Source organism: Orbicella franksi, chromosome 9, assembly GCF_964199315.1.
Source record: "Orbicella franksi chromosome 9, jaOrbFran1.1, whole genome shotgun sequence".
Classification (NCBI taxonomy): domain Eukaryota; kingdom Metazoa; phylum Cnidaria; class Anthozoa; order Scleractinia; family Merulinidae; genus Orbicella; species Orbicella franksi.
The window spans coordinates 17,675,828-17,696,523 of NC_138153.1; the positions used below are offsets into that span (position 1 = coordinate 17,675,828).

The following is a 20,696-nucleotide window of genomic DNA, read 5'->3' on the forward strand; positions in this document are numbered from 1 at the left end:
TTTTCGTGGGTCTGTGCGAATACTGTGCACGCTTGCTAAAAATGGTAAGTTTGATAATGAACACGTATTTAAAAAAAATATTTTAAGTACAATCGAAATCTCATCAGGAATTTTGTCACACACCGAGTACTGAAGTAAACAACTTGGCAAAGCCAAGCGAAATTAAACCATCTGAAACTAAACGGTACCAACGAAACAGGGAACTGAAAAGGTGGTACATGTGCCTTTGTCGAACCCATCAAGATCAAGACAGAACTTTATAGGGGAGGAGTGGTAGGGGCAGAGATACCACGTAGTGTCTTCGGTGTGTCACGCCCATACATTCACTCCTGATCGTTGCATGAATGACCTTGATGGCTCAGGAACGTATAAACTCCCCCGCCAGTCAAATTGAACAACTCATATGCACTTCTCTGTCATGATAGCGAACGCATGGGAGAATCAGCGAGGCCAGCACGACCGTACCAGCGATAATCATCTCTCTCAGATCGCAGATTCTCAAATTTCCTTTTGCGTGGGTACGTTTTGACAAAGGAACCCGGAAAACGCTGTGGAACTTTCTCCTCAATTCAAGGCTCCCGTTTTCCGCCTGATCCTTTGTTTGACCCTTTTGGATCTTTTAAGTACATGACGAAGGACTCTCGACAAGAAACCGGTATTTCCTAGGTAAAGCAAACCTGCTGGATCAGGTAATAATTATGGCTAATTGCGATGTAAATATCATCAGTATTATGTAAAGGATTGCTATTAATTAGATTGACTGTAGCAGTGTTGTTGGTCTCATTGGTGCGCTTTGTATAGTGGCGTTGAGGATTCTTGATAAAACTCTTGATCAAGGATCAATATGTTCATTATATTATTTCTCCTCGTGATATAGATACACTGTCAACCATGCATGCCGTGGGAATTACAACACTGATCATCATCTACGGAGCGTAACGGGTCTCTTTAACAATAAAACAGAAGCAAGATTTATTTGTTAACTAAGTTTGTGTACTGTTATAAAGTTGACTTTGTAGATCATTCTGCTAATGTATAGAGAACCCAGGCCAAAAGGTAAGGGTTTTGTCAGCCCAGGCCTGTAAGCTGAAACTCTCAGTGACTGTCCGCCTGTTCAAGAGAGGGAAATGGCGTGGCCAGTACGGTACGATGCTTATCAGGGCCTGAGGGTCTCGGACAAAACACGTGTTTTTTTTAATTTTTAATTTTTTTATTTCCTTTACGAAACCGAAAACAAACATGTCAAGGATTTCTTTGATTCAGTGCCCACCACGACTGCACGCGCAAAAAAAAAAAAAAAAAATGGAGGAAAATTCCATATTCCGCCGCTATTATATCATGCCATATCTCATGTTTTGATAAACGTATACATCACGTTACACATCCGCGCGCCAGGCAAGGATGATTTGAAAAATGCGAGCAAAGGTCGCTGAACAAGTACAAAGTTAACAACTGCCGGAAGTTGGGGGTGAATACGGATAATACCAGAAAGTGACGTGGAATAACGAAAAAATGTGTTTATAAATGTTGATTTTCGTGCTTGTTAGACACAAGTTATATAGAAAATTGGATTTGCTTCTTTGAATTTTAATAGCAGGAACCCGTGGCCAAACTCAATACTAACTAAAGCGTCATGCGTTCATAATTTCATTGTGCGGGTTTGGATTGTGGCCGGAAAAGCGGAAAAGCGGGGGTTATATGCCGCCAAGTCAGACAGTAGTCATGAGCTGCAGTCATAAGATTCATGCATGGCTATTTTCAGGTTTAATTTGGAATGTTGCCTAACAGCGCGCTGGATAATCTTTATTTCACGGCTTTAGAGATCCGTACCTGTCAAGCTGTGTGGCTATCGGTTTGATCTCGCACCGAAGAATGAAAAACCAAAAAGTCGTATTAAATCAAATGTGACGGAAATTTCTTTCCCTTCTAATCTATCAAAGCGAATCTTTGAATAAACACACAGAATGGTATGAAAGGAAATAAATAGATTGTAACCAAATCCATATGTATGCGCAGGAAATTGTTCCCGCTTGAGGGAGTGACCTGCATGAGCAGGAATTAGTTAAGTCATCAAAAATCGCTGAGCAATCTTTCGGAGAAGTTGCTTTGAGTCACGAGTCGAACAAGAGAGACCAAGCTATTCAGAGTTAGAAAACAACATTGGGAACAACAGGTGAGACTTATGACTTCGGTTAAATTTTTTAATACCTTAGAAAAGGGATAAAAGCACGAAAAGCGTGCAGTGAGGCTTTTAGTTTCATTTTTATTTCATCTTGTTTTGTCTGGGTTTTTAGGACAATTAATTCCATAGTTAAATCTTTTAAAATTTCAATCGGACAAAACTGGCTAAGCTCATTTGAAATGCCTGGCTTCGCAATTTAGTGAGGCATCTAAATTCTGAAAATTTGTTGTTAACGGGGACTTAATTGACTCAAAATCCGAGAGGAAACCAAAACAAGTAACATTTACAATTTCAGTATTTTACTCCGGAATTTCCATTATTTTATATTCAAATTCCGGTTGTAAACATCTTACAGGGAAGGAACCGCTCCAAGCTGATCTCATCAATGAAAACGCCGCGCGCCGCACTCTCACTACGTTCCTTGTGTTGGTAGCCAAATTAGTACAGTACGATTTTACATTTTTTTTTTCCAGTTCAGCCTCGGGTCTAGATCTAATTGTGTCCAGTGAAAGACTTGGACCTTTTTAGACTTAGATTTTAGAAGCTAGAGAAGTGATGAAAGATAAAAGACTTCTTGCGCGAAATCGTCAGTTTCGGAACCGAAAGGGACACTGAATGAGTAGGTGTACCTGAAGACGTAACAAAAGAACGGGGGTTTCGCCACAGACAGTTGATTACCTTTGAGGGCAAATATTTATACTTCTACCCACAAGAACGGCTTCGTTTAAAGCGATATGCCATGCTTATTGTCCAAAACGTTTTTAGTTTCAAGAGTGGTACAACTTCGTATGCGCGTCTCTGCGCGATTAATTACCAACATCGATGCAATGAAAACCAAAACAATGGCGAGTTTTGGAGCTACCTACATAAAGCTGTCACGCGATCTCTCATCTTACAAAAAGAGACACGTGCTAATTGAAGTAATTTACGCCAACAAGGCGGCGTTCAAAAATCACAATAATAAAGCCTTTGACAGGACGCGTTGAATGAAAGCTTATAAGACGACGCATTTGAACAGGCATCTGTCAACAAGCAGATTTATAGGCACCCTGGAAAGAACCCCGTGAGGTGGTGATTCCCTAGTCTGTTTTCGGAATAGATTTGAACGGCGAACGAAGATTCTTAAAATTTGTCTACGAATTCACTGAATTATACGTGATCCCTATCAGATTTAGGAAGGTAAGTGTAGGCGATTTTTTGGTGTCGTGCCAGACCGTACCCGATCCATGTCGAAACGCGTCCGGGGACATGATGTTCAACAGAGTGTGATATTGTTCGTCTATAAATCTCGATGCTTTCATCGAGCACGAAGTCTTCACCGAGGGTTTAACGTCTTTCAGTCGCAATCAAGAGATACTTTCTCGGTTCCTTTATTGAGAAATCTATTGTCTGCTATAAAAGCGGAGATAAGATAAGTATGAGTGATCACAAAAGATATAAAAGCAACCACATATCGGGTCTACACGGCGTCGTATTTTGCAAACCCCTTGGGCCAGTGTTAAATATTCTGACTTTGTTCAACTTAACAATGCTATGTGGGCCTCGAAATATTTTGTGGTTTGTAAACAAAACAGCAGCGTAACTAAACGCGTCGTTGAGCGCCATTGTCGCGTTTCACATTAGCATAAGAATTAATATTATCTCACGTTGTAGACTTTATTATATCCGAATATCAGTGAATATTGAGGGGCGTTTTTGCAATCACTGCTGTGTAAAGCACGCCTGAAGTTTGTTGGTACAACCTCTTTAAGGTATGATGTTTAAATTTCTTTTTTCTTTGCATTTTAAATATTATCATTAGTGGCGCGTGAACACAGTTGGGGTTTCGATTAGAAAACAATTACAATTTAAGGGTCACATGATAAGATCGAGAAAAGTTTGAACGGCAGTGAACAACGGTTCGGATCAAACGTTCAAACCAAACCTTCGAATTTCTGGAATGAACATGGCAAAAATGCCAGTCTGGCTCAATTATGTCGTAAAGGGCATGATTGCAGAAATTAGAGCAAAGCGTTTAGATTTTTGGGTCACAAAGGGCGAACCGATCATGTTCGTCTAGAAAGGATATTATAGTCAGATATGACACTTTATAATCAGGTAGTATCTGCGTTTTGTCTGGGACCAAGGTAATGTCATGCCGGTAATGTTGTATTTGGCAGGCAAATCTTGTTAATTGTTGTGGCTGTTAGCAGATTCTTATGGTGGAGGTTTTAAATCCGGAAAAGGGCACAATTCCGAACGCTATGTGGTATAACCTTTAAACAACAATCTTTATTAAATCAAAAGTGGATCAAACCATTATTGCCAGAAACAAACGTACGAAGCGACACCATTGTGATAGATTATGATTGATCGCACACACCCTCCCCGCTGTCCAACTTTGTTTTCTTTGGCCTCTTCGTAATCCGTTGCCATTTTCTGTGTAATATAGGCTTTCCACGCTTAATCATTTCCCGTTCTTTCACTGAATTGTATTGTTTCTCAATGGCCAATCCTTTTGTCACACATACGATTGTGTAAACTGGTCACGTTCGTCTACAACTGAAACAGGTAGAACAAGAATATTAATGCTTGGAAAAGCTTTGTCACTTGCCCGCTGAGAACTCTCGATTTGCCGGCAACGGGTCGCTAATGACTCGTGAATAACTATGAAGCAAGCAAATAAATGCCGGAATTCTTGCCCCTTACAAGTTACTAACCCGACTAAGCTATTAGACATGTTATGTTAACTTACAAAATAAACTTTTTATAGTTCCAAAGTAAAGGAAGGCTGTTTTAAGGTCAAGATGAAAGAAAGGTTTTAAGGCACGAAAAACTTTTAGTAAACAACTGAAACATCATCAGAAACACCAACGGTAACAATATTATTTATTGGACTAGGAGTTATTGCCCAAACGATACTGACCCCTTTCTGCAGTTCCAAGAGAATCGCGTGAATTCGCTGTTGCTGATTAATATCAAATCAGTCAAACAACAACATCCGATGAATTCGCACAGTGAAGATCTTTCTATAGGCTCGATTAACGGTTGTGAAAAGTCTTCCCAAGCTCATTTCCTAAACGGAAAAAAAAATTTGATTCTTACATAAATCGTGACGTGTTTTTAATCGTAATACTGGTGGCCATTTTTCCTCACTGTACACAAAATTGCCTTTTCCTTCTACAGCTGAATGTTTCCTGCGCTTGGCCGTAAAATAACCGTACGTATTACAGATCGGTGAGTGAATCGTAAACTCACACAAAAAATGTCTTACAATACAAGTGTACATTGTTTATTGTTGTGGTAAACTGCAGTTAACTTTTGTTTGTGTGTTTAATTTGTTGCGGTTACTCTCTAGGAGGTATTCGGTAGTATTCGAGATAACCAGTTGAATAGATCTATTAGTAGAAGTCAATTTTTTACGTTTTTTTAAAGAGGGTTACAAAACTTGCTAATCGTTATTTATTGACTGGTAAGGTAACACTCTAAGTGCGTTAAAAAACGTTCACCTTTTGCTCCTAAAAACCTTTGGAATCACGTATCGCCAGTGAAAAGCTTATTCCGCGTACAAAGTGGTCAATCTAACTTAAACTACTAAATTTTAATAAGCGAGCTTTGCTGACAAGATTTTCTAGCCCCTCGAAACACTGCACGAAATATGACGTGTTATAAAATCAGCGGGATAGCTGTTTCCAATATGGCTGTCAGTTTTGCGCTCTTTAAATATAATCAACTGCAAGGGCTATAATTAATGTAATGGACTATAAAAAATGAGCCTGTTGACGGATGATATTATCTTGTTTCTAGATGTAAACTTTTGCGATGATTCAGAGTTGAAATCTCGTGATTTGTTTTCGGTTTCGATGGTCTGATCTCCGGAAAACCGTCTTTAACCGGTCACTATATACCCTCGTCCTGTACTCTTCAAGTTGCTAACATAAACTAACCATAATCCTTGAATCTTATTGTTTAGTCACGGAAGAAAGAGACAAGTTAAGATGTCACTGCACCCACCGTTGTAATCCTTTTTAGTGCGCGCCCGATCGTGCAAAACTAACATAACCGCATTTAAAGTGCTTTAAAACTGGGTTAATTCCATCGTCACGAAATGACGAGACTTAGAAAGAAGTGGAAAACATTAAAGCAGGATACTTTCTAGTCTGAAATCTGGAAGTCGTGGAGTTCGAGTCCGGTATAACGCTTTGTGTGAGCTAGAAAACGATTTTACGCTTGCGCACACCGCAGTAGCTGAACATATTGGCCACATTTACAATTTTTCATTCACTCTTCATGCGTTGTTCAACTGGAAAGGAATTATTTGAATTTTATATGGCGACCAGATAATAGTTAGGCGGTATCCTATACATCATCCGAACACAAAGGTTCTTTTTTCATAGCCACTTGTTAATAGCCTCAAGCAGGCTTGCTTTCTTTTTTCGGCGTGCTGGAAGACCCGCGATGGTCCGGTCACGTTGGCATTGCGGAATGCAAGGTTCAAGGCCAACATACTTTTCCGGCCGAATTGAGTTTAAACAAAATCCCTCTGGCACTGCACGGGAATAGTTTCCGATCGTTACCAAACGGTGACGCACATATTAACCACAAGCGAGACTGAAAATAAAAAAGGATAAGCTAGGAATAAAACTGTGCGGCACATGGCAAAAATGACACTGTAGAAATGGTTCTGAGCGAAAATTCGTCAGCGTTGTTGAAATATTTGATGATTGATGGTTTCGAGGACGTGGCAAGTGCTTGCTATAATTGACGAAAAAACTCGTCGACCGGTATGTAAATTAATTGCAGTTTCTGTCAAGTTTGAGAAGTTATTCAGTTGGATCAAGGATCATTCTTCCTGTACCACAGTAAACGCGCGCCACGTTGATGTTGTGGAGGCTGCAGTGCTCTCTAAACTTCATTACTAAGGCCGTTCCACTCTGCCATTTACAACAACGAGAAGAGGAAAACAGGTACTGAAATGGACGTTATATTCGTCTACACTTCGCCCCCGTGAAAATATCACTGCACTGTCACAATCGAAATTATTTAATAGCTATTTTGTTTGACAAAGATTGTTTGCCTTGACTATCGTGAAGTATTTGTTTTGCAATATATAAGACGTAAAATCGGCTTGAGAATTTTTTCTTTACCCTTTTGTTTCATAATCGTGTGTTGGTGTTTGGATATCCCGGCTCTAGAGTTTACGCGGTTCTGTAAGATTAGACATTCTCACGTATAGAAATTATTCCTTGAATCTCATAATATTTTAAACCGGGTTTCCCTTTGATGTGTGCTATTATAAGCAACTCCTCCAGTTATTTTTGGTGAGATTTTCAGTTTTAAGAGCTTCCTTTAGCTTCTTTTCAACGCGCTTAGATTGTATCAAGAATGAAGATCATATTATGTCTCTGACATAGAAAGACAGCTTCTAAAGATTATCTAAATATGTCTAGCGTTGGTAACAACAAATGAATAGACACGCGTTATCAATGATGATATATTTCGTACAGCCGGGCTGATTTACTTGTTCCTGCATCTTATCGTTGGCGCGATCGCTCTGCAAGGAGGAGGTCTGTTTTGAAGTACCTATCTCACAATATTCCAGCAGTCGTATTTATTTATATCGTTGTACAAGTTTGTGGATGATGTCTGGGTTGAAAAACTGTAGTTTCGAAACTGCCTTGCAACTGATCTTTGCGTCAGTTTAGAACTAGTTGGCTCATAGCAAAGATATGTTATGTAATCGCCTGTCAGGGTTTATAACCCAGCTACTTTGCACAAAAACGCATCTAGCTCTGTCTTAACTATTGGTAACTCCTTTTTTGTCGATTCAGCCCGTGTGTGACCCTAAAACTTCGGTCAACTTGTGTGGTTTTGGGTATCTCAATGTGTTTATATTTATATAATAATTATGTTTTTCTGTGCAGTATTATGAGGAATAGAATAGAACGTTTCATTATATTTCTAATTTGAAGGAATTCGCTTTCATATCATCGTGCAGAATCCTCTTATTTTATTCGGATTGGCTGTTTAAGCGCGTGTAGATTTGTTGCCATTCTCCAGGGAGGACTCTGAGATGACTCGTTTAGCCCCTGAAATAAACTCGTCTCCAGGGCCCCAGGATCTACCTGCTGGCCAAAGCATAGCGGGCCGGGCTCTGCATGTAGACGAGATTGGTGCCACTTAGTGCACGTGCTGATATGTAAATACGTGACTTTGGTTTCCTTATCTCCCAGCAGGTATTAAAAGATGACCAGTATATACGACAACACCGTGTGTGACGTGAAGAGACAAATGTCCAAGCACCAGCTATTACGAAACTCTGCCGGGCGAGTCAATTCTCGCCTGAGGACAAAAACGCACCCGTTTTATTACACCGACTGGGAAGATGTACTCAAGAGAGAGTGGAACAAAAGAGCACCGCCACTGTCGCCGCTGGAATGGAAGAAGAAACACGCCAAAAATATGAACGCCGATGATTGCTGCGAGTTTCTGATGGGACGAAGGTGTGGGAGGAGACGAAGACTGCTTTTTCGCAGTGGTTATTATTTAACAATTCAACCGGATGGCAGCGTTAAAGGAACGAAGCAGAAAGATTCCCCTTACGGTAGGCTTACTGCAAAAGATATTCTTAGGTATAGCCAATCAAAATAGTGTGTATAGTTTTCTCGAGGTGGTGATCGTTTTAAATCCAGTTGTGAAACTGAGCATGGTAAACTCGCAGGCGGGACAGAATTGTACAAAGAGCGTCGATCTCGTCTGATCAAACCACGCCTTACATATCGGCAAAACTTTCGTTCTCTTGAAAAATTCAAATGATATAAAAAGGGTCAAAAGAATATTCCTTTGGTAAGATTTTTTGTGAAGAAAGAAAATTTCAGGAGCACTGTAGGATTTTGAGAGACTACAGAGTACAGATCCAGGCAATAGTAACTGGTAATCTTTTGTTCCATTTTAACAGCTATTGTAGAGATCTGCTCAGTGGGAGCCGGCTTGGTAAAAATTGCAGGAGTAGAAACCGAGTTTTTCCTCACCATTGATGATTCTGGAGTTCTTCGCGCTACGGTGAGTAAGAAATATAGTTTATTTTGCCCGGCTGCTGCGCGCGATCAAGCGATCTGGCACCATGTGCAGGTCTCGCACGACGCCCGCAATCAGTAGCAATCTGCACTCACCGGTTTTCTCTTGATATCTCCATATAACCGGCGTTTTTTATATATAGGCTATTGACCAACCGTGAGGTCAAGATGGCTGGATTTTGGCCTAGTCCTTTATTTGCGTGTTGAGTTTATGGACCGAGACGTACGGAGTCGAGGTCCATAACCAAGCACAAAGAACGAGGCAAGTATCAAGGCATCCTCTTGACCGAACAAGCTTGGTCGATAAAGAATTTATTATATGGGATAATGAACAAATATTTTTTTCGCGGGACAACGCGTTTAACCCCGAGCGGGCAAGATAGCGCCATCTTGCTGCTCGGGTAGCCAATCACAATGCAGGTTTTTCTATCCATTGAGATTCGGCAATATCAAAGACACTGCTCATTTGGATGTTTTCTCTGTTTTCCCACAGGACGCAGACAGTGAGGAGTGTGTTTTTGAGGAAGCAATGGTCAAGGACTTTTTCAGCGCTTACAAGTCCTACGCGTATTCAAACGAGCATTGGACAGTGGCAATAAGCGATGAGGACGGCCGGGCGTACTCTGCCCGTTGCCAGGGACCTCTCGATTCGGATCTTCATGCACATTCATTACCTGAAATGGTACCGGACAGTGACTCGTCATCTGACGAGGACTCGACGCCAGACAATGAAACGTCACGCTACTGCGAGGCAGATACGTCACGCTATCTTGGAATGGACGCGTCGCGCTTTCTCGAAACGCAGACATCACGCCTCATCGATCTCCTTAATTTTGATTTGGAAGTTTGTTTGATGGCGGAGTTGAAAGAAGAAGACGCGAAGAATGTTGTCGCCTTTCCGGACAGTAACACTGACATTGGACCTTCGCTATCGGAGATTCTTCGGGAATTGGGGACAAATCTATAGGGAAACGCGAAACTCTAATCCTTCTACCAATTTGCGACAAATGATTAAGCTTCTCGTTTTAGAGTAGCTGTCAGTCTCTTAAATTACGAACTGTGACGGTTGCACAGAAAGATGTAAAAACTATAGGTTATATGCTGTTCAGAACCCTCAGCTGCTCTGCCAAAAACGAAAACGCAGAGGTGGAAAACATTCCTCCACCTTAGGCCTTTAAGATGGCGTTTGCAAACGTAACAGAGCGATAGAAAGTCGTGATTTCAGCGCTAGCCCCTAAAATAAGCCCAAGGATGGGCGGATATAATGGTGTATTCTCAGATATAATAGTGACAGGGAGGGGCGCGAGCCTTTTTGGGTGTGCAATTTGGAATTTGAGGAGTTTTGGGGGTGAAAAAGTTAATTAGTGACGACTTTTTTGAAGGTTGAAAAAAACCATGGACTCTCATTTTTTTGTGTAAAATGGAATGTCGCTCTTGGCCTCTGGACAACGTTTCGATCTTTTTCTATACTATTAGAGCTTTCTCAGTGTTTAATAATTTGGCTTCATTTGCTCCTCCCTGGCGCTATTATACCTTAAGCATACCTCTCAGTGACCTCTTTGCGTGACCTACCCAAGTCAGCGTGACAGTAAGCGTGATTCTAAAACAAGCGGTATATTCTACACTGGAAGTCGCCGTACCTTTTGACATAATTTTCCAGGGCTTAGTAACTCTTTCAATCTAGAACATATATGTTTTAAAATTTAAAAGAACTATGTTTTAAATTTTTCATTGTTTAGCTAACAGTTAAAAGTATTCATGACGTCTCGATCTTCTACAAAATTTCGTACTCGCGTGTCACGTAGTTGCCTTCGTTTAGTGCCTTTGTTCAAAGCATTGCTGTTTAGTAGTTTAAATTGAAAGCTTATTTAACTTTATTAAGATATTATTGTAAAGTTTTGAAATAATTTCACTTCGCAAAGAATTACAGAAGCATTGTGTATTTGAATGTAATAAATAGGTCCATTTTTCAATTTAAAATGTGATACTCTGCAAGTTTTACACGTTGAAATATGTTTATCTTCTGAGTTGCATTTCCCACTTCAACCGTTACCTATGTTTTTACATAAAAGCCTCCCTTCAACCTCGATCCCAGGCTCTCTCTATCCTTTAACTTTCTTGTCGTAGAGGAAGGAGACCCTGGTTGGGGCTGGTCACGTGAGACCACCTGTGACACTGAAAATATTTCACAGGGGTAAAGTCAACGAACAATTTTGTTAAGCACACAGCGAGTGAATTATCGGGATTTACCTGCACGAGTTCACTAGTAATGACGAGAAATTTCAATACCGCACGAGGCGGCGAGTTCATTGTTCGTGAACGAGTACAGGTAAATCCCGATGATTCACGAGCAATGAGTGCGTTAACATTTTTATTATTCAAATTGAATACACTGCACAAAGAAACACCGCATTGAAACTACTATATTTGAGTCAGCCGAAGCCATGGTGTAATGACAGTGGTGAGTTGAATTTACACCACAACTATCATACCACGACGTCAAGGTGGTTTTCTCGTCACAACCCAGTATCACGTGATACAAATCAACCAATCAGAAAATCGGAATTCGCAGAGTGTATGAAAGTTGAATAACAATAGATCATATTTGTAATCTCGGCATTGGACTGGAACTAGCTTGGAACTGAGGCTAACGTAGAGAGTCTTCAAATGCAAATGTCATTACTCTCTTTTTAATGATATTCCCTGGTATGAGCCTCCGAGAAAACGAATGGCCTATTGAAGCGAAATAACGAGATTGCCATAAGCCACACACATATAGGCAAGTACACCTCCAGTCGTATTCTATATAATTCTAACCTTCACACAGGTCAAGTAGTTTTTAGCTATATTGCTCGAGGATTTGAAACCCACAAACTTAGTCACAACAACTATTAAAATACACTGCCACCCCTCCCACCCTACAATTTTCTTGACACCCATATTCTGGGTGGTCGCGTGACCGGATGCAGCCGGGGACTCTCTCCTTAACTACAAGGGGGCAAAGAATCGAGAGCCTGGGATCAAGGTATTGTATTTTGGGAGCTAAGATTGCGCGACGGTCAAGATGGCTGAATATTGGCCGTTATTTATAGACCGAGACGGAGTCGAGGTCCAGAAACTCGCAAAAAATGAACGAGGCTAATATTAAAATCCAGCCATCTTGACAGAACAAGCTTGGTCAATAAAGGATTTATCAGATATGGCTTTCAGGAAATTTTTCTTGAGGGACCCAGCAGGTAGTCCCGGGCGGGCAAGACAGCGCCATGTCGCCTCCCCGGGTAGCCAATCACAGCACAGGATTTGGTTCATCTTGCCCGCTCACGGAGCTAGCCATGTAATAAAAGGGGTTACACCTATTCTTGAAAATCAACAGAGGCTTACTATACTAGTTACTTTGCTCGCGTTTCGGAAAGTGGTCTTTCGATCGAGGTCTTAGCGAAACTGAGTAGCAATGATATTTTGTAAATGTTTAGCCATTTTTTTCGGCGGGTCATATATTTCGGCCGAAAACTCCAGCGTAAAATAGTTACGTTAAACAAAACCATATATAAATTCTGTAAGTTCTCCATCTAAACAAATGGCATGTTTGGTTCAATTCGATTCAATGTTTGTATCTTTGTTTGGACGAGCCGTAGCGAGGACAGCTAGAAAATTAGGGGAAGGATAGTTGTGTTCAGCGAAGCAGTACAGTTCGTAAAAAGTAGTCGGCTCAAAGGAATTACCTCATTATCCTACTAACTTGTAATTAACCTCTTATGCTTTGCTATGCTGGCGGGGGTACACCCAAAATTTGCTGGAAAATTCAAATTTTTGTTTTTCTCGGATTTTGCATCTTTAGGTATTTAAGTTTACTATGGAGTAAGAGTTTATGGCAGTATTTTTTCTTTTATGCCTTTGCGAGCGATTTTAAAATTCCCGCCTCTGTTGGCTAATTTGGTTGCCATAGCAACGAAAACAGCATTTCGTTGTTTTCCAGTTGTTTATGATGTTTTTATGCAGCTTTCTGGACCGCATATGACTAAGGACACTGCATTTAGACTTACTTGAAACGATTTGTTGGTGAAACGCATTATGGGATAGCTTTGATGTGCTACATTCAATCGATCGAAATCACTGTGTATACAGAACGAGCAAGAACGATCAGAATCATTTACTGGCAATGGTCGGAAAGACGGTGAGATCTTCCTACAAAAAGAAAAGGAAAGGATTTTCTGGAACGCAGAGACATGCAGCAAAAGGGAAGAAACCCGCTCCTGCTGATGATTTCGAAACACAACCAAGCACATCTCGTGTTGCAAATCAATCGGACTCAGACTCCGAAAAACCCATTGGTTCATCAAGGAAGGAAATGGAGAATACAAGCAAAAAGCTTTCCATAGAAAACTCTGACGATGAGATTTCATTCCAACCCGAGGAAAGCAAGGGATACAGAATCATTGACCTGGAAAACTTATCCAAGGCGGTCTCAAGTGCCCACGTGTGTGATGAAGGTGAGAAATTTTCGTAGTGCTATCATAGAGTCCTTACCAAATTTTCCAGATATGGATTTGTCCTGGTTTTTGCTTTCGACTTCGGCTCCTGAATTCTAGCACATTTTCTTGTATAGTGACTGACCTTTTAGATTGAAGGGCTAGCTCCAAGAAGGCATTGTTATGTTTAGGTTATTTTACACTGCAATATGTTTTCTGTTGTTGTGTGTTCCTGTCAAACTGCATGGCAATTTTTCAATTTTTACTTAGTTACACTTAATTTTCTGTTTAGGGAATTTAACTCTAGAAGATGACACAACAAAAAGACAGGGACTGATGTCAGAACTGTCTTTACAGTGTAACACCTGCCATGAGTCTACACCATTTCTAACCTCCACCAGTGTGACCCAGCGAGGAACATCGTACGACATCAACCGCCAAGCTGTGTATCATGCCATTGAGACTGGTGGTGGCTATGAAGGTCTTGCTACATTTTGTAGCATCATGAAGATGCCTTGTCTCACGAAAACTGCATATTATAAACAAGTAAATAACATCTTAGAAGCACTAGAAGATGAAGCGAAGGAAGAGATGAGGAAAGCTGGAGAACGACTCCGACAACACATCTTGGATGAAAATCCGGATAAAGATGAGAATGACATCCTCAATGCTGCTGTCAGCTTTGATGGCACATGGGTAAAGCGAGGGTTTACTTCATTAACAGGTGTAGTGTTTGCCATCTCAGTAGACACTGGAGAAGTCTTGGACTACCATGTCTTGTCCAAATCATGTCAAAAATGTGCCCTAAAAAAGGGAAAATGCACTGATGAAGAGTTTGAAGAGTGGCTGCTAGAACATGAGTGTGATATTAACTTTACTGGTAGTTCTCCTGCCATGGAAGCTGAAGGAGCTGTTGTCCTGTGGGGTAGGTCAATCGAACACCACAACCTCAGGTATAAGTGGATGGTAAGCGATGGCGACAGTAAGGCATTCAATTCTGTTGAACATATTTATGGCGAAATAAATGTGGAAAAATTGGACTGTGCGGGGCATGTTCAAAAAGGAATGGGAAAACACTTGCTGAACCTCAAAGCTAGAACAAAGGGTAAACTGGCTGATGGTCAACCGATTGGAGGTCGTGGGCGACTGACGGAGGGAAAAGTTAAACAGCTGCAGAAGTATTATGGTCTTGCAATTTGCCAAAACACCATTTAAAAGTCAAACCCAACAGAAAGAGAGGTGGATGTTGCAGTTTATGCCATGAAAAAGAACATCATTGCAACTCTTCATCATGGTGTTAAGTCACAAGACCCAGCAAAACAACATCGTCGTCGTGGTGCGAGTGGCAGCAGGATGCAGCATCTGGTACTGAAGCGTACAAAGACGATGAGTGTTTACCAGAGGTATTTCTTGAAGTCCTTTGCCCTACATTTATGACATTAAGTGATTCCAAACTACTGGAGAGGTGTGTGCTAGGGACAACAAAAAATCGAAACAAGTGTGTAAACTCAATGGTGTGGGTCCGGTGTCCCAAGCACAAGCACCATGGTGTCAAAGTGGTTCGGTGTGCAGTGGCCTCAGCAGTCTGTCACTTCCATAGTGGGGCAAGCAGTAGACTAAGAGTAATGGAGAGACTTTCAATCCCTGGTGGAGCATCAACAAGATTGGCTTCTCATGTCAAAGACAATAAAAGGAAGAGAACGTCAGATTTGCAAGCAACTGCGAAAGAAAAGAAGCGCCGTCAGGGAGAACAGCTTCTGTGGACTCGTCGTGAAGAAGCTCTAAGAGAAGCTGAAGGAGTGACTTATGAAGCAGGAGGCTTCTGAAATGATTTTAGAAACTTATTATGGCAAAATGTGTACAAAATAGCAACAATTAAGGCATAACCGATGTGAAAATCAATGTTTTACTTTAATTACAACTTTAAAGTCACTTTTTTCATTACATATGTTTTTAGCCTTCAAGAAAAGATATCTCATGAACGATTTATCCAATTGAGCTGAAATTTTCAGGATTTGTTGTTCTCAATAAGTTGTTTGTTTTAAGCATCGAGATTTTTCATATGATGCATGTGCTTGAAGTTATGATGTAAAACATATCTTGGATTTTTTGTACCAAATTTGATGAGCCATCATTTCTCGTGTTTTTATTATTTCAGAAATCTCTATCCTTAAAACAGTAAGCAGTTTGTCTTTTTTAAAATGAAGCAAAAATAATTCAATTTCATTCATTCTAGCAGGAGATATCTTTTCTCAAGTAAGCCTTGGTATCACCCAGCAGGTGGTACAATTAACTGTTTGGTATCAGCTTACAATAAGCTTTTGGGGCATTAAACATTTTTTTTCACAATCTTTGGCTGGTAAGCTTTCTAGAAATATATAGTTTGCTATAGTTTGGAATAATATCTTACATGTGAAAATTGTTTGAAAAATGGCCTGATTTTTGGGTGTACCCCCACCTTAAAACCTAATCCTTACACAGAAGAGAGTGCAGTGGACAGTGAAGCTGCTAATTATTCAAACGAATCAATATACATATATATATATATATATATATGTTGACACTTCTTAGTTATCTCTATATAAAATGGCAAATTATACCTCCGCTTTAGTCAAGGCATAAACTAAGGTGGATTGACTGGGGAGCTTTACACTTTAATTTATGCTTGTACCTGAACAAAGAAGGAAAAAATAAGATAATAGTGTGGTTGGTTTAAGGTCATTTATTGGCCTGCGCGCAATGCCCCGAAGAATTCAGCCATTAGCACTTTATTGGGGCTTGTCTGATTTGAAAAGATTTCATTTTATCTATGCATTGCAGATGGCTGCCTCGGCCTCTCTTAGCATCAGTTACTAATAGCGTGACTGCCTGGCTAACTATAAGCGCAATAATTAGTGTTTGGTTGCACCTCAGATGGCGCGCACGCGATATCGATCGTGACAATCAATGAATTCACAAATGTCGGCAATGAAGTGAAAAGCTAAATACAGAATAAAGGATACCAAGCCCTTGACATTGGTCACGTGAGTCCTAAGTCTCTATGTTATTAGGCTTCAGTGAGTCTGCATTCTTATCTCTGATAGCTAAGAGAGTTGTTCACAGGTTTTTTCCGTGCGGCATCAAAAATGAGTAGTAGGACAGTCCTGAGAGACGAAGGGATGCTCAAAGAGATTTTCCAACTCTACGACACCACGGGAGGGGATAAGATTGACGTCACTCAACTCGGGCAGGTTCTAAGAGCGGCCGGGCTGAACCCAACACAGAGTGAAGTTCACAAATTGGAACGCGACGTTGGAAAGTCAAGTGTTTCCTTCGAAGAATTCTTGCCGATCTACAACTCCGTCGCTCAGCACATGGCCAGCGTGACCAGAAAAGCAACCCCTGAACAAGTCGTGGATTGTTTTAAGCATTTCGATCGCGAGGGAAGCGGGTGTATTTCGTCTAGCATGCTACGCCATGTTCTGACTTCTTTGGGAGAGAAGCTCACAGACGAGGAATTTGATACTTTGTCTTCAGGGCATGTGAGTTCCAAGGGCGAAATAAACTACGAAGCGTTCGTTCCTGCGATCATGGCAAACGCCGACTGAATGGAAACTTAATAACACGTGTGTGTGTGCCTCGTAAAGTTTGACTCCCAGCGAACTGATGGAACGATTAACAACGTAGAAACTGAACTGAAGACAATATCGGGTAAAAATAGTTGAAAGTATTGTCTTGACACGCAATGTTGACCTTTACAAACACGTTGAAATTTATTGCCATTTATGTCTGTCTAAAGGATCATAAAACCGGCAATTAAATCTTAAAGTTACAACAGACTCCCTGAAAAAACAAAGGGTTATGCTAAAAGGCTAATCTTTATGGAGCCGACCAAACGACTAAAGGAAGATGAAGAATGTTTCATCTATTCATAGTTAGTATTTATTAAAAGTCAAGATTGAGTTGTCAACAGTAAAAGAAAATTGTTAAGCTTTATAAACTCCCTTATAAGTAAACAAATGGGCATATGGTTAGATAACAGAGTGATATGGAAAATTATCTATGAACTCCTGTATGTTCTGGGTATTTTGTATGCGAAGTGTGATAGCTTATTGTCTGTTGTTGTCAAACAAGCTTTTGCATACTCTGTTCAGTGAATCACTTCAAAACCGCTTTTTTTGTATTCAAAGATGGTATGCAAATTTGAAGAAATGTATATAACATTCAATATAAGGGGTAATAAATTAAGTATTGACATTAAGAAGGCAAATAGAACTCGATGAATTGCCGCTTTTCTCTCTTATATATAGATGTCACAGATATCAACAATCAGGAGTTTCTGATAAACGGTTGTCTCCTATAAGGCTGGTTTTCACTAGAGCATAAGCACAAGCACAAGCATAAGCATAAGCACAAGTGAAAACAGCCACGACATAAACATAAGCATAAGCAGAAACATAAGAAGAACGAACCCACTTATTTGTCTTGTGCAGTTTTCACTAGTAACACGCTCGGCATAAGCATAAACATAAGCACAAGAAAAACGAACAGGAGGCAGCTTTATCAGGAAACCGTCAGACATCGCCAAATTACAATTTACGCCGGGAGCGTTTAGATAGAGGGAAAATTAGAGAAATTCTCTTATCTCCAGACTTGTCAAGACTCTGTTATTAGTTAGCTCTATGCGACGACGGCTGAACAGACTGGTAAGGTGTCAATCTTTCCTCAATCTTTATGTGCCGCTTGCATTACTCTCATACCTCAATTACAATAAGATTACCCACACGCGTCACTAAAATTTTTAATTATATAGCCGCACCCGTCCGCCACATTTAATTACTTGCATACATCACATTACTTACATGTACAGGCATCATGTGCCTATAGGAGGGCCGGGGGAAGAAAGCTGAGCCCGGCGCATGCGCAGAAACAGAGAGACTGAGGCCCTGTCCACAATCAGCCGGAGAAATCTGAAAACGCAGTTTTATTTCTACGGTTAGGCCTACCGTCCACACTAATCCTTCACGAAAACGGACCTTTTCGAAAATACTTTTCAAATCAGAGGAATTTGAAAACGCCGGCCTTGCGTTTTATTTTAATGTGGACGGAAAACATCATTTTGAAAACGCCGGAAATGATGACATCGCGATAATCACGGGATTTCCCTGCCGGTGTTTTTCAAGCATAAATATTTGGTTTCTGGCTACAAACTGAGTACCGTGGTAAGACACTATCGTGACCTCTGGATTATATGGCATTTTCCATTTCGTTTCATATGCCAGCTGTCACGAGCCCTCCTGTGCATGTCTAGACATACCCTCCAAGAAAGTGTGTGATCAAAGCTGTACTTTTATAATTCGTTAACGTGGCGAGATGCGAGAAGGGGGGGGGGGGATGGGGCGGAAGGTGGGGGCAGCCGAGGCGGCTAGCGCAAAGCAGTTAAATTGCAAAGGGAGGGGGGTAAATGGGGGTATGCAAATCCGCCGATCCGTGCTTTTTATTACGCCAAATCCGCCGATCCGTGCTCTTTTTTTACGCCAAATCCGTCGATCCGCCAATATTTTTCTTCAAATCGAAAACAAAATTACATCCGGAAAGGTAAATGTGAATGCCAGTAATTTCGCACAAATAGTAAAGAAGGCAACATGCTTATGACTATAGCACAGTCTCACACCCGAGTTTAAATGAGTTTTGTTCGAAAGAAAAATAATAATAATTTGGAAGAACTCATTAACATACCGACTAAGGCTGTACTGAGAAAGATCTATGATCCAAATTTCGTTTAGGACCCAAGATCCGAACATCAAGACAGGAACAATCCGGAATCCGCGCCAAAATTCACAGCTGATCCACGATCCACTGTGTTTTCAAAATCCGCGAATCCGCTCGATTTATTGCAAAAATCCACAATCCGTGCGCTTGTTAAGGCCAAATTCGTCGATCCGAAAACCTATTCAACCCCCTCCTTAGGAATGGGGTTGGGGGTCTTCAGTGAGGTTCTATGAGAGTTAGCTCTGGCGGTCTAACTTTTCGGCTGATTCACAATTGAGCTTAGTACCGAACTCTATAAAACTGTCTTTCAGCTATTTCAACACGAATTTTAAAGCTGTTAAATATTTCGACCAGTCGTGTACCAACGGGTCCGTTAACCGGTCGTGAGTTTGACCCTCACACGGACCAAAAATGCGATCGTTTGGGCCTGTTTGTTTTGAGTCATGTCTTTTATCTTCGTTAAACAAAGGCGATGCGCTTACAGTTAATTTTTTCTTTTCTTAGATCAGTTTTCGCTGGAACAGAGACTTTCAACCATGGCCATGCCCGGGAGCCATGCATGGGTTAATCTCACGCGCGTGATTCGCGCACGGCCTGTTAGTCTTATTTTTGCCATATTACAAAGTTCTTTTGATATTTTCAGTGGTACATTTGATCTTCTAGTGATCAATCGGTGACTCTTAAAGATACTTGCATGACATTACGCTAGGCGGTAGAAACCGTAAATATTCTTTTCTCGGCTTGTAGCGGTGGCAAGCGTGTACAGTTTGAGTTGTGTGACGCACTAAAATTTAGACTCTATCAAATGAAAAATCAATCAATTTTAGCCACATCTGGCAAGCTGATACGTATTTCTAGAGATAACTTTCTTAACATTTCTGATTTCTTTTTTTTGTTTAATTTGATTTTTCTTTGTACTCAGCTGTCATATCTGTGACTGAAACTCTGTTGCTGTATGTAAGATTGCGTGACATCAGCTGATCATTTGTAGCCAATTGTTTCGAGACAGACTGTCAATATCAAATATGTAAAACAAACATTTCTGTGTCACCGCCGGCCCATCCTTCAGCGCTCGCACTGGGTGGATCTCGTGCATTCAATCCTACATATCTCGTATTCCATCTTCGGCTGCGAGAATCTTCTGTGTCTGAAAATTAAGCGGATTGGCGTCTCTGATCGTCTTCACTTCTCAAAATGGCTGCGAACTGCGGATGGCTATGGTCTTTCATCTGGCTTCTC

General features: G+C 40.8%; 1 protein-coding gene and 2 pseudogenes across 9 annotated transcripts; all 3 read left to right on the forward strand.

Moving 5' to 3' along the window:
- The first annotated feature begins 6 nt into the window (after positions 1-6).
- Positions 7-11,248, forward strand: LOC145497787 (uncharacterized). Of its 8 annotated transcripts, none has more exons than XM_081477648.1 (4): positions 7-689; positions 8,395-8,765; positions 9,120-9,223; positions 9,731-11,248. In XM_081477648.1, the coding sequence occupies exons 2-4, from the start codon at positions 8,408-8,410 to the stop codon at positions 10,202-10,204; spliced, it is 936 nt and encodes a 311-aa protein (XP_081333774.1). In that variant the 5' UTR covers positions 7-689; positions 8,395-8,407; the 3' UTR covers positions 10,205-11,248. The 8 variants fall into 8 exon arrangements, with proteins under 8 accessions (XP_081333774.1, XP_081333778.1, XP_081333775.1 ...); XM_081477652.1 differs by having other exon boundaries at positions 8,398-8,765; XM_081477649.1 differs by lacking the exon at positions 7-689 and adding an exon at positions 696-2,173.
- Positions 11,249-13,354: 2,106 nt separating this feature from the next.
- Positions 13,355-16,163, forward strand: LOC145497744 (uncharacterized; annotated as a pseudogene). Its single transcript, XR_014050714.1, has 2 exons — positions 13,355-13,727; positions 13,999-16,163. The product of XR_014050714.1 is annotated as an uncharacterized LOC145497744 (transcript).
- A 196-nt stretch (positions 16,164-16,359) lies between these two features.
- Positions 16,360-18,585, forward strand: LOC145497815 (myosin-2 essential light chain pseudogene; annotated as a pseudogene).
- Positions 18,586-20,696: the final 2,111 nt, after the last annotated feature.

Bases quoted from the DNA above. Each gene is read 5' to 3' on its own strand.
- LOC145497787 (XM_081477648.1), top strand. From the start codon at position 8,408: ATGACCAGTATATACGACAACACCGTGTGTGACGTGAAGAGACAAATG. The intron at 8,766-9,119 runs GTAGGCTTACTG...CCATTTTAACAG, and splicing joins GCAGAAAGATTCCCCTTACG to CTATTGTAGAGATCTGCTCA. The intron at 9,224-9,730 runs GTGAGTAAGAAA...GTTTTCCCACAG, and splicing joins CTGGAGTTCTTCGCGCTACG to GACGCAGACAGTGAGGAGTG.